This window comes from Lontra canadensis, unplaced genomic scaffold, assembly GCF_010015895.1.
Source record: "Lontra canadensis isolate GAN:19392208 unplaced genomic scaffold, GSC_riverotter_1.0 scaffold56, whole genome shotgun sequence".
In the NCBI taxonomy this organism is placed as follows: domain Eukaryota; kingdom Metazoa; phylum Chordata; class Mammalia; order Carnivora; family Mustelidae; genus Lontra; species Lontra canadensis.
In genome coordinates, this window is record NW_022631050.1 from 5,014,957 (window position 1) to 5,029,661 (window position 14,705).

Here is a 14,705-nt window from a genome sequence, read left to right on the forward strand (position 1 = left end):
CTCACTCGCTGCCTCATGCATGTACCAAAAAAAAAAATTTCTTTGTACAACCACAACAACTAATTTGGTTACCACAGTTAGAAGATTTACCAGCTTCACTTCTTGTCTAATCAGTGTTCAACCTGATAGGCAGAACAATAACAAAATCAAATTTAGGGTTTTTAAGTCTATTATTTTTAAAGTCTTTTTTTTTTTTTTTTTAAGATTTTGTTTATTTGAGAGCGAGAGGTCACAAGTAGGCAGAGAGGCAGGCAGAGAAAGAGAGGGAAGCAGGCTCCCTGATACATCAGCAGAGAGCCCAATGCCGGGCTCGATCCTAGGACCCTGAGATCACTACCTGAGCTGAAGGCAGAAACTTAACCCACTGAGCCATCCAGGAACCCTAAGTCTATTGTTTTTGAATTTGATCTACACTAAAACAGCCTCACACATTTATTTTTATCATAAATGTCTCTGTTGCCATACATGGAAATCACCAGTCTAACAAACAAAAGACATTCATTATTATAATGGTTGAATTATAACCAAATAGGACTCTTCTGTTCATTAGAAGATTTCAAATGGATGAAATTGATTTTTAATTGATATTTTAATTGTGGTAATATATATATAACATAAACAATTTATCATGTTAACCAGTTTTAAGTCTGCAGTTCTGTAGGTTAATTAGGTACATTCACATTATTGTGCAGCCATTACCACCATCCATGTCCTGAACTTTTTTATCTTCCCAAACTGAAATTCCATAACCTTTAAACACAAACTCCCTATTCCCCCATTCACTAAACACCTAACAACCTGAATTTGGCTATTTCTTGTATAAGAGGCATCATACACCAGCCCCTGGGTGGCTCAGTGGGTTAAGTGTCTGACTCTTGGTTTCAGCTCAGGTCATGATCTCAGGGTCGTGGGATCAAGCCCTGCCTTAGGCTCCCTACTAACCAAGGAGTCTGCAGGAGGTTCTCTCTCTCTCTCTCCCTCTACCCCTTACCCTGCTCATGTGCATGCATGTGCACTCTCTCTCTCTGTCTCTCAAATCTTAAAAAAAAAAGAGGAATCATACAATACTTTTCTTTCATGACAGACTTATTTTATTTAGCATAATGTCTTTCAGGTATATCCATGTTGTAGCAGCTGTCAGAATTTCCTTTTTTAAGGCTGAATAATAGCTCATTGTGCATCTGCGCCATATGTGGTTTATCCATTCATTTGTTGATGAACACTTATGTTGCTTTCACCTTTTGGCTGTTATGAATAATACTGCCTTGAACATGGGTATACACATATCTGTTCAAGTCTCTGCTTCCATGTCTTTTGAGTATATACCCAGAAGTGAAATTGATGGATCATATATGATTATTCTGTCTTTACTTTTTTTTGAAGAGTTTCCATATTTCCACAGAGGCTGTACCACTTTACATTACTGCTGGCAGTGCAGAAGGATTCTGATTTCTCCACATTCTTGCCAGTACTAATTGTTTTCTGTTTTGGTTTGGTTTGTTTTTTTTTCTCTGATCATGGCCATCCTGATGGGCGGTAGGTGGTAACTCATTGTGGTTGCATTTCCCTAATAGAAGTTGGTTTCTTTGACATCCAGAAATGAACCCCAAACAACTGTAAAGCTTTATTAACAAATGGCTTTGAGGAGAATAAGATAAATCTAGGAACAACAGAATGAAAAGCTTCTTATTAGCTTCTCTTTTACTAGTAATGGTAGATTTCACTTTGCAGACTCAGTCATTTAAATATCATTGAATATAAATTCAATTTGGTAGAAAAGTCATGGTTAACGATATTTAAAAACTAAATCTAGAACCTCAAAACTGGAGAATTTAGCCCATTTCACTAAATATTCATTAAATAATAATTGGTACTTGCTGCCTTTAAGAATCTTTAGTCTGGAGCGGGGAGATGGATATACAGTCAAGCAATTACTATTCCATGTAATAAAATCTGTAGTGAAAGTGTGTAAAAGGTTTGGTGAGCATAATAAATAACAGATGCCTGCCTTTGTTTCTGGGAAAAACGACTGTCAGGTAAAGCTCCACTGAGAAGGTCTCTTAAGCTGAAACTTAAAGGATGAGGAGGCTTTTACTGAAGGTGTGTGTTGTAATAGGAAATCAAGTTTGGGGAGTAATACCATAAGCTATCAGAGATGACCTTCCTGTAGTAAAGTACTGACAGATGATTTAAGAATTTTAGAATCAAAGATCACTCTGTATTTTATATCATATAGTTAGAAAGCCAGTCCTAACCCAACCCTGCAGTAAACCAAAGTTCCTAGAAGCCCAGACTGGTTTGATAGATGGCAATCAACCTTAAGTCCTAAAATGAAAATTATGTAACTTGAAACAAAAATGCATAATTATTGTGTTTGTTTATGTCACGGACATTTTAAGTTATCCTCTATCACCTTCCTTTGTTCTGTTAACAGTGTAAAATTGTCTTGCTCTTATAGTACCTTCATACAGGTGTATTTTATTTAAAGTCTATTTAATTCAAAATTCACAATTATATAAATTACAATTCACAAACTTAATTCACAATTAAGTTTATAGATTAAAATACACTGTTCTTCCCCAGTATCATATTTTTGCTAGGCCATTTTCATGTGCCTATGTACATTGGAGCATACAGCCAACAAAAATAACTTTCTGTCATATAATAAAGTCTGTGACGTAAATAAAGCTTTTGTTCGTTTATTTTAATAACGGTGGGTGTTGCAGTTTTGAATCTGAATCTTCTTTTTTTGTTGTTTTTTGAGTTTTGATGGTTTTTTTGGTGTGTGGTTTGTTTTGAAGCTTTTTTCTTTATATTTTAGAGGAAATAAATCACATAATAATAAGCAGCACAAATTTACTTTGATCACTGTGAACCCTAAAGATGATGTCTTCTTAGTTATGTTAAAGAAGTGTAACAATTTTAGGTATAGGACTATGGTTTTAGTCTCTTGTTAGTGCTTTTATTTGTAATGTTTGTATTTTTCATAAAATCTTTGAGCTTTTAAGATTATGGAGAGGCTGGTATATTTGGTATGAAAATGCAAAATCTTGTGATTCATTTCCAAGTACTGCTCTGTGCCAAAGACTAACTCTAAAAATTACAAAGCTGTTTACTTGTTTGGTTTCCCTAGGTCTCATCAGTTTATGGTTACAAAAGGAGTCTCTTTTTTCAAACCAATTCTGTGTGTTGTCAGTTCTTCCCCAAGAAACCATCCTGAGATTTTTTCCACCTTACCCACTTTTTTTTTTTAATACCTGTGATTTTCACATATGCTCACAAATCTAGACTGAAAAGAGGTTTTGAATTTCAGACTTTTATAGAATATGGGAGCTTTTTATTTTTAAACAGCTTAAATTTGTATGCTTCCAAAGCTCTACATGCTATTAAAATAGAATCAGGATGACTAGAATAGCATTAATCTATCTCAGTTTCTTTGCCCAGGGCAAGATGAAATCAGAGGAGAGCAAAGCAGGCTAGCACTTAGGAGTGAAAGGTGTGAATGGTTAGTCTGAGATGACAACAGAGAATGTAATGTGTGCCAACCCCGGGCATGTAGCCCTTCTAGTGATTAGGAAGTTCAGACTGTATATCTTTCTCAGTGCCATGAATTGTGGTTAATGCTTGCTAGAAAAGCGTGGAATACTTGAACTTCACCCTAACAGTATAGTTATACAGTTAATTTTGATAGTGTGTTTGTTTTGACTCCTTTTAAAAAGAGTAGAGCATAGACTGTCTGGTGTTTTTAAAATCTGCAATATTGAGATGGAGAACTGATTATAAAGCAAGACTTTAGGTAAGTGGTTTTAAGCTTCTTTACATCATGAAAAACCAGTGAAACCTGTGCTCACTCTCCTCAGAAAAATGCACATGTTATGCAAATTTGCATACAGTTTCAGAGATTCAGAGACCAGAAGCCCATTTATGGATCCTGCTCTAAGTCACTTCCTTTATTTTTTGACAGTTTTTTTCTTTTATTTTTATTGCTTGTGGCTGACTTAATATGTTGCAGAGAAGGCAGTGTTAATGAACCGATGTTAGAGGTTTTTTCTATAAGGGATATCTAGCTATCCCAGATATAAAATTTATAGTCATACATATAAAATGTAACTATTTTGTGTGGAAAAAAAAATACCTGGGTACCTGGGTGGTTCAGATGATTAAGCATCTGCCTTCAGCTCAGGTCATGATCCTGGGGTCCTGGGATGGAGCCCCGCATCAGGCTCCTTGCTCAGCAGGAAGCCTGCTTCTCCCTCTCCCACTCCCCCTGCTTGTGTTCCCTCTCTCACTGTGTCTCTCTCTGTCATATAAATAAATAAAATCTTTAAGAAAAAAAACACCCACACATACAGACATGCCATTGATTGTAAAGTGATTCAGATCATGTGAATTAATTACAACTGAAAAATGTATAAGTGGATTTATAGAATAAGGAAAAACTTGTCATTCTCCTTTTGGAATTATGTTAAATTATGGTATTTTGGAATGTAATGATACTGCATTTAAAATTTAGTTTAATTTAAAATTGATTTCTTTTTTAAAATATTTCAGTATATCCCCTTAAAATAATTATAGAAATCTAAGGAGTTTCAAAACTTTAGAATGTGATTACTGGTAAAGCCAGTAGAGATGAATGGAAAAGGATGAATATTTGCTTCCTGGAAAGTCATGAATGAGGTGTTGCAATAGTAAGATATATAAATAACATATGTAATTTGAGGGAGTCCTTCTTTTTGCTTTATGTTTCATAACTTTAGACGTACATAGTAATACATTCTAGTCTTGCTGGAATTTAGCAAAAAATAAAATTCTGTATCAGTAGTTCCCAGTCTCAGTTGTCTTGACATCTTCTTAAATATTTGTTCATTTTTGGAGCAGCTGGGTGGCTCAGTCAGTCATCTGACTCTTGATTTCAGCTCAGGTCATCATTTCAGGGTCATGAGATTGAGCTCTGCATCAGGTTCCACACAGAACACGGAGCCTGCTTAAGATTCTTTCTCCCTCTCCCTCCGCATCGCACCCTCACAGGCATGTGCGCACGTGCACCCTCGCTCGCTCTCTGTCTAAAAAAAAAAAAGACTTGTATATTCTTTCAGAACCATAAATTTATTTTTTTTAATTTAATTTATCCCTAAAGCTTACATACATGGTATGTAACTTGCTATTATTTTTACATGGTTACAGAGTGGATGTGGAATAAATATGCTTCATGCGGTCCAATGTTCCAGTTACCTGTGTGTCTATCTCTCTTATAACTTTATGAACTTTACTGGCAAACTTCATGTGAACCCCCTTTGAGAAATACAGCAATAGATTATAGGAGTAGCATGCAAACTCTTTGTTCATTCCTTTTTATTTATTTAGTTGGAGCATACTGTGATTTGCTTGAGTAATTAACAAATCACATAATCCTACATAGATTAACATGCTGCTACTTAAACTCAGTAAATATTTGTTGAATGGATAAATGGCATATATCTTTTAGATGATTGCAATATTCTAGATAGAGCAATGAGTTACAGCTCCAGTTTTGAGACCTGCCTTTTTCCCTCATGAGTTATTATAGGGAACAATTATGAAATGTTTAAAGGAAAATTTATGAGGAAGATAAATATGCATGCCACATTTTATCTTTAAACTGATTTTGAAATCAGACACATAATGGCACATTCACATCCACAAAATGTGGTCATCACTATAAATAGAATAAACAAATAAAATGAAACTTCATGATTTTTTATGGTGTGTACAAATTCATTTAATTTTCACAGTTTTGTACTAGCTGTTTCTAAGATCACAGAATAAATTTTTTATAACTCAGAATAACAGCAGTTGACACTTATACATAACACTGTTGATATTCTGATGTACTAAACAAAATATACATCTAAGTAATAGGGGAATTTCCACTTTCTGTGTATGTATGAGCTTAATGGAAATTTTACAGGGATGCTGAATGTTGAATGGCAGCCACATCACTTACTTAGTAGATTACTGAATTAGAGTCCTTAATATCTATAAGTGGATTCTTATAGTCAAGAATACCAACTTTAGTTAACTTTTTAGTAACTTAGTAGCAGTAGTAAATAGCCATTGACCACCATGAAAAAAATGAAAATCTGAGAAATTTCAAATCATTGCCAGATAGAACCCCCACCAAAAGGCCTTGCTTTTGGTGGTTGCTTTCAGCCTGTCAAATGATCTCCAAGATCTGCCAAACGGGTATTGAAGATTCAGTTGCCACCTAGGAAAATAGTAAAATACTCTGGGAATAAAGTATCAGTATTTTTGTTCCAGTGAAAACTTTTACACTGGAGATCATTACTAAATGTACCTTGAAAGATGGTATCCTAATTTTCAGGCCAGAATTATATATCCATATTTCAGGGATTTGATTATATAACGCAAAGAGAAGATTATGTGGAATGAATCTGGGCAAGACCCTACCCGGTGCATTGTGAGGCCTGTGGGATCAAAGCTCTTTGAAACCAAGTTGATCTGGTTGTGGAAGGAATAAAATAATAAACCTTGTCATCAGATGTGGTAGGTTCTGGCTAGGCCATTGCTACACGGGGTTTCCACATCACTGAGTAGGAATCCATATTAAGAAGAAAGGTAAGGAACCCACAGGAATGAAAGGGAAGGAAAGAAGTCTTATTCTCAGATGCTTCTGTAAATCTTCTCTATGATTTTTTTCCCTTTATGGAAGCATTTCTAACAGAGTATGGATCATTTTTCATTACCAGATGTATAAGCTAGTTAGTTTATACTTGAGGATAATATACTAGTTTACCTGGGAAAGAAAAAAATATATGTTTAACTCTGCTAATAATTACATAGATTGAGCCTATATGCAATTCAGGTCTAGTAATAATAGGTACAATCTGATTAGTTAAACCAACAGTAAAAAATCATAACAACTAACCTTGTTGATCATTATTTTTCTTTTGCTTGGTCTTAGGGTTTTGACCCACCACATCAAAGTGACACAAGAACTATTTACATAGCCAACAGGTTTCCCCAGAATGGCCTTTACACACCTCAGAAATTTATAGATAACCGGATCATTTCATCTAAGGTAAGCATTAACACAATATTAAAACTATAGATATGTTCAGTTTTGTTCTGAAAAGTGATTTATGTGTTCTAGTATACATTTATAGCCTTAAAAAAATCAAGGAAATGGATTTGGCAAATTTATCTTAACCAAAATTGTGAACTGTAACGTAAAAGGAGTTGCCAGTTGTTAATACCAGGTAACCGAAATTATCCTTAGTTGCAGTTAAACTGAGGAACTAATATTTGTACTGTGTGCCAGGCACTATGTTATGTGCATCTCATATCATTTAATTCTTTTACAGCTCTGAGGTAGCTTTTGCAAAGCATTATGCTCATTTTATATTTGTTTCTTCAATTAAAGTGTTGGGAAATAATTTACAGGGTTGCATACAAGTAAGTGACAAGATTGGAGTTTGAACTCAGTTCTGTGTGACTTTAAAACCTGACTTCCTCCAATTTTACCACTCTTCTGTAAGATTGGTACATTTTATAGTACCAAGGTACTGCTTCACTCACATATTCTTCCTCATTTCATTTTTTTCTATGACTTTTTTAAAAAGATTTTATTTGAAAGAGAGTGAAAGTGAGAGACCTCAAAGAGTGAGAGGGAGAAGCAGACTCGCCTCTGAGCAGAGAGCCTGATGCAAAGCTCCATCCCAGGACCCTGAGATCATGACCTGAGCTGAAGGCAGACGCTTAGTTGACTGAGCCACCCAGGCGCCCCTTTCTATGACATTTTTAAGATATCTTAGTTTATCTTGAAACTGAAGATTATAGCGCCATGCTGTCCCAATAGACTTTTCTCTCCCGACAGAGGAAATGTTTGCTGTATGCTATGATAGCCAGTAGCTATTTAGGACTAGTTAGGCCCTGAAATGTGGCTAATGCCACTGAAGAACCTAATTTTTAAATTTTAATTTATTTTAAATTAAATGTCAGTCATATGTGACTAGTGGTTACCTATTGGACAGTGTTGTTAGAGATGTGATTCAAAGAGACTAAGAGTAGAGTGCTCCTTAGATCATTTCTTTTGCTTCATAGACCACCTTAAGAAGCATCTTTTATTGCACACACACTCTCTCTTTCAAATAAATAGTAAAATAAGTAAAATCCTTTTTAAAAAGTCCTTGAAAAAAATTTTTTTTAATTTGGGTATAATCTAAATACACTAAAATTCACCAATTTTAAGTGTACAATTTGATGAGTTTTAGCAAATGTGTAACAACATGTGACCATCAAATATCAAGATACAGAATACATCCATCACTAAAAAATTAGCAGCTAGTTCTTTTCCTCTTCACCTCCAGTGCTAGCAACCACTGATATACTTTCTATAACTATGGTTTTGTCTGAATTTCATATAAGTAACAGTCATATAGTATGAGTCTTCTGTGTCTGGCTTCTTTTGATGTAACAATAATCCAGATTCATCTTTTTATTGCATATATCTGCAGTTTATTCTTTTTTGGTGCAGAGTTTAGCTGTCAGCCTAAGTTTGGATGGTTTACATTCTGAATTTGGGTCATTTTCCTTGCATGGTTCTTTCACTACCAATACTTTCCCCTTAAATTTCCATCTACTTTTCCAGCCCTGAACTCAAATCTCTGTCATATTTTGTGATAAGAGTATAGTTTTCCCCTACTGTTTGCTGCCATAGGTGTGAGAGTTACATAGTGTCTACAGGGTAAGAAGCCATAGTTCACAATTTATATTCCCTCCATTTACATTTTTTTAAAATTAAAAACTCTTCCAGTGTCTATCCATATTTTGGATACTTTCCAGAATACATTTTTAAAATCTAGTTTTTGTCATTCTTATCTGCTGGGAGTTAGAGGATCCCTTTAGTCTTCTGAGAATATTGAAAACTGAGTGTCCTAGAAAACTTTTGGGATTAAGTATCTTTATAGGATTGTATTCATATGCAGAAGTATTATGTTTATAGTTTTGACCACAGTTTCAAAAATGTAGATATTTAAATAAACACTGCTTTTTTTTTCAGCATAGAGAGGACTCTGTCTCTCATTACTCCTTTATTATTCCACTACTGTTTTCTCATACTTCCTGCAAACCAGATTACCTGCTATTCCATAAAAACGTGTTGAACTTCCAACTATGCCTTTGCTATGATGTTGTGTTGATAACCACGTTTTTTTAAATGTAGATTTTATGTTTCTGCAGAGATTGTAGATTTCATGTTTTTATGGAAATGTAAAATTCACATTTTTGACCACAGATTCAGAAATGTGGGTACTTATTTAGACAGTGTCCATTTTTTTCTGACCATATTGAGGCTGACTTTTTCTAAGTTCCCTTTACAAACTATACTCCCTTAGTATTTCCTTAAACTCTTCCACACTGTATTAGTATCTATCTCACAGAGTCATGATGAACTTTCCTCCTCTCTGCCTATGTTCATGCTGTCTTTTTTTTCCTGAAATGGTCTTCCTCTAATTGCCCGCTCTTTTCAGCCTATTGAATATTCCCCTCTTAAAGCCCCTGTCAAATATGACCTTTGTCATTAAATTTTTCTTTCTCACTGACTGCTTTTCATTTTAATTCTTTATCTATTCCTTCACTTACTTTATCTTTGAATATAGCTATTGATATTTTGTTCTTAATTTCCTCTAATATTAAAACCTCTTAGTTCCTCCCATAGTGCAAGTGTCTTGCACATTGTAGGTACCTGATATCTCTGTTTAATTTACCATAGTAACTACCTTATCTTAAATTTCAACTTCTTTGCAAAAGATTTAATTTCATAACTATGTTTTGGTTTTCTTACTGATGTCAGAATTTGAGGAAAAAATGTCAATTGTATAGTCATATACATAGCTCTAAAGAAGTTATACTTCTAATTTATTTTTATTGACCATTACTACATAATAACTAAAATAATTTTAAAGCATAATAAATCACTATTTTTCTTAGAATATTTTCATATTGTTTAATATTTATTCTGTAGTTCCTCCTTTACATATGATAGGATAAGCACAGAATTTAGACTCGTTCAGTCTATTAATATATTTGTATTTTAGAAAATGTGGAAATAACAATTACTAATATTTGTAAGCTAGTTTTCGTAAGAAATTTTTATTTATTCTGAGTTTTTCCATGTGTTATTGAACTAGCCAAAGAAAATACCCTGAAACAAATTACCCTAATTCCAATTTATGTAATTGTTCTTTTTGAGATTCTGGAAGACAAAATATATTGTCATTGTTATGATTTAAATAGATTGTTGTAAACTTAGGACATTGCCAACTTGATTCCTATGAAGTTTTATATATTTGATTTGGTGACTAAGGGAGTTACCTGGAATACTATGACCCCTGTAGGGACAACTGCCTTTTTACTCCAGTTAAGATCAGCTGGAGATGATATGACCCAAAGTTACCATCTCATTTTTACACATTGAGCAGTGAATAGAAAGCATCTACATCTCTTCTCCAGAGCCCTGAACATAATCCCCCACTCCCAGATTCTGGAGCCACTGGTGGTACCACTACCACAGGAAAATATGTTTCAGATATTTGAGATTAGAACTAAAAATATAATTTCACCTGAGAGAAATGTTGTTAGGTATTGTACTGCTTATATATCTTTGGGTCAAACAGGCTTTTGTGGGCTCTTTTGGGGACTTAACCCTATTTATAAAATTGTTCATATGGGAAAGGACATTTGAGGTCTCAAACAACTGATGAAGAAGTGAATTTTTTAAATAAGATAATTCAGAAATTAGAATCATCTTACATTGCACCAGAGAAAATTAGGTAAACTGCCTCTTACAAATCTTGAAATGGTCAATAACCATTAAGGGTTCATTGCCTTGAGATAGGATAGTTATCTAAAAAAAATGCATTTCAGCCTTATGTATGTATGTACCCATTATGTGTGTATTCTTCTGTTCTGCTCAAGTTTTGATCTTCAGCTATGTGCCGACTAGTAGTGCTAAGTGCTGGAGATACAGCAGTAAATAAAACCATGTCCCTAGCCTCAAGGATCTTACATTCTGTTGAGAGAATGTATGTAGATAAAGTAACAGTGCTACAAAGTATTTTCCTGTTTCATGTATGAAATTGTGTTGTGAGCAGTTAGTGACACGAGTAGAATTTGTACTGTTTTACCCTACCCATATAATATAGCATTCTAGGCTTGTATGCTGATTAGTAATCTAACAACAGATACATAGCGGTTAATATGAGCCAGTTTCTGTCCTAAGTGCTTCATAAATATATTAGCTATGTAAATCTTAACAACCCTATACACTATGTTATTATTGTCCTCATTTTATAGAGGCACAAAGTGGGGTACAGAGAGATTAGTCCAAGGTCATTTGACTGTCTACTTTAAAAATTGACATTGTGACAGATTTTCATGCCTTTATGAGATTTTCTTGGTGGTTATACCAGTGATCATTTATGTAAAGTATTTTTTAATCTTTTTCACATTCTAAGTTATTTTTCCATATTCTGTACTTAACAAAGGATAATCAAATAATTATACCATTTCCTTTATTTCTGACACTGAGCTATTTAAAATAGGAAATAAATTGTATCTAGTGTGAGCATTTTTATCAGCTCTTATTTATTTTTAACATTAGTTCAGTTTTGTGTAACCAGAGTCCAAAATAAATTATTAAATGTTGTTTTAGATCTGTCATCTACAACTTCTAAAAAATCAAGAATTTGATAGCAAAATTGGTAGGTTCCAGTTTATCTCATCTGTTTAAATTACACTAAAATTAGCAATAAATAGTATAAGAAAGAAAAAAGTATAGAATAAAACTTCTGAAACTCTTAAAAGCTAGGTAGTTTTTGTAGCATCAAGATTTACGTAATTTGTCTAAGGACTTAGTAAATCTGATTTCATTTTGCTTATTATTACATGGATATAGTGTATGTTATTTTAAATATTAATATATCCATTTCTCTCTTTTTTTTTAGTATACTGTGTGGAATTTTGTTCCAAAAAATTTATTTGAACAATTCAGAAGAGTGGCAAACTTTTATTTTCTTATTATATTTTTGGTTCAGGTAAGCTTATTTCTCAATAGATTAAGTTTATAGAATGATTTCTAAAATTATGTCTTCAGGGGAAAGTTACATTGCATTCTAAATCATTTGACTATGGGACTTTTTTTTTCCTGCAGAGTTTCCCCTTTGTAATCTGTGAATATTGTGATTTAAACCACATGCAGATTTCTAAAAAATAGCCTTTGAATTTTAAGATTAATTTTATTTTGTTTCATCATTAATATGCTGTGGTGCTGATACCCATAATCAAAACCAATTTTACATTTCAGTTGCTCTGCCTCAGAACAAAAATATTTTGGCTTTTAATATACAGCACATGTTTTTGGCACATTTTTCCCTATGGAACCATCTTTGGCCATGAAAATCTTTCTTTGGCTCTTCCTTTGTTTTCAGTTTAAATTTTACTTTTAAGTTTTTTTTTTAATTTAAATTTTTAAGAACCCCCCACGAATATAGATTTTTAATCCAGGGACAATTTTCTTAAATCTGTATGCATTATAAACTCTTTTACAATTTCTTAATTTTCACATTGTTCCTTTTTTTTCTCTAATATCAAAGTGTCAAGAGAACAGCTTATAAAACTTGAGTATAAGTCAGGATTTTAAGCCATTTTCTTTTAAAAGGATTATTCTTTTCTGATGATACATTAGCAATTTATTTCAATGTAGCATTGAAGTTTTGTATAAACTGAACTTTTCTTTCATAGAACCTGGAATTTCAGAAGAAAAAAACTTGTCAAGTGATTACTTTAAAGCTTGAGGAAACATTTACTTTTTTAAAAAATTGCTTTCTTTCATGAACAGAGAAGGAACTTCTGATTTTCTGTCAATAGAACATCAACTTGGTTTTTGTTTTTGTTTTTGTTTTTGTTTTTGGAAAAGTGAGAATTTATGTTAACCATGTCCACTAACACATGCATTTTTGAAATTACTAGCTAAGTTCAGGAATTCAGCTTGTCTGTGGAATAGAACAAATTTAATTGGCCTATTCAGGGTAAAGCAACATTAATAAACCATTAAATCCATTTTTTTAACTAACCAAACATAATTACTGCAAAAATTACTTCTACAGCAATTTATTGAAACCTCAGTTGTATGATTTAGATCGTAATTATGGCATCATTTTCTGAGCTCTACCCCTCTGGCTCCGTAGATATAACAAAATCACTGTAGAAAAAATCCTTTTCCTAGTCCCTTCCTTGTTCTCTCCTCATAAGTGGTGAATTTATTCTGAATTCCAGCATAAAAATTGCTGACAGACTTTTCAGCATTTACCAGGATGGGCAAAGAAATGTAAAATGAGATTCTGAAGCAGCTGTAGCTCTGCTTATAAGCAAATACTGAGGAGGAAGACCTTAAGTACTCTGTGTTAAAAAGGCAGAGGTGACTGAGTCTACTCTAGCAGTATTTGTGGATATGCAATAGAGTCTACTAACTTCATATAATAGCCAACAAAATGAACTCGGTGAAACTGTGAAATAAACTCTTTGCATGATATCTCTCTCCTGTTTTTTACTCTGGATCATGATACATACTTCCTATAGTGTTTTCAGAGTTCCCAATAAGTATGAGATTTTAGATGTTAATAGTGTGATGTATACAATATAAAAATATTAATATTCTGCATTCTTTTTTTGTTGTTGTTGTAAATCTAGCTTATGATTGATACACCTACCAGTCCAATTACCAGTGGACTTCCATTATTCTTTGTGATAACAGTAACTGCCATTAAGCAGGTATGACAATACTTTCTATTTTCTCCCAAGTCATTTAGAAGTTGATAAATATTTCCACCTCAAACTAACATTTTTGTGAAACTAATTTCCATAAGCAACAAATTTGGTATTGAATATGGTAAAATTAAACTGAGTTAAGCCACTTTTGCATTTCAGGTACTAGGGACTCATGGAATGATTACCATTGTTAAAATATGTTGTTCCCTTGACACACCTAGGAAGCATCCAAAAACAAGCATTTTATGTACAAACCAATGTATATATGAAGCAGATTAATTATTATAGTCATCTTTGTAGGTTTGGCAATATTTAAAGGAAGTACAATTCAAAAGAGGTATATTTCTTGGGAGTGAAGCATGTACTTTTGACATGACCATTTTGAATAAAAATTGTATAGTGTTTTCCCGCTTTCTACTACTTTCCCTGGTAATGTTGATTTTTATATAAAGTAATACCCTTGGCGAAATAACGTCAACCAAATCTTGAATTGGTATTAAAATGTAGGTGTAGAAAAGTAAGATCATTAGATACACATGCTGAATAAAAAATAAAGTCATAGAAATGTCTTGTCTGTATAGCTATCACTTCTCAAAAAATCTTGAGGCCCAGTTAAATAGATGAGGCCCAGTTAAATAGATGACTCTTCCACCTGAAAGAGTTAATTGAATCATAATTGTAAATATGGTGAATTTTATAAGATTTAGGGATAAGATTTAAATTAGACACGGAAATAAAATTGACAACATTTTATAACTCTGGGATGTAGTATATTCTTTATTACTTACATAGAAGGATAAGAGGAATCTATGGATTAACAGTTACATTATAAATCTGGTGTGTCAGAATACCATGCTACTGCTTTCACTAAGTTTGATTTC

General features: G+C 33.2%; 1 protein-coding gene across 3 annotated transcripts in view; it reads left to right on the forward strand.

The window, feature by feature from the left end:
- Positions 1–14,705, forward strand: part of ATP11B (ATPase phospholipid transporting 11B (putative)) — a 114,609-nt gene that overhangs the window by 18,137 nt on the left and 81,767 nt on the right. For all 3 annotated transcript variants that reach the window (XM_032875437.1, XM_032875438.1, XM_032875436.1), the window contains exons 2-4: positions 6,962–7,078; positions 12,003–12,092; positions 13,747–13,827. In XM_032875437.1, the coding sequence (XP_032731328.1) occupies positions 6,962–7,078; positions 12,003–12,092; positions 13,747–13,827 (288 nt within the window). The remainder of the gene's footprint in view (positions 1–6,961; positions 7,079–12,002; positions 12,093–13,746; positions 13,828–14,705) is intronic.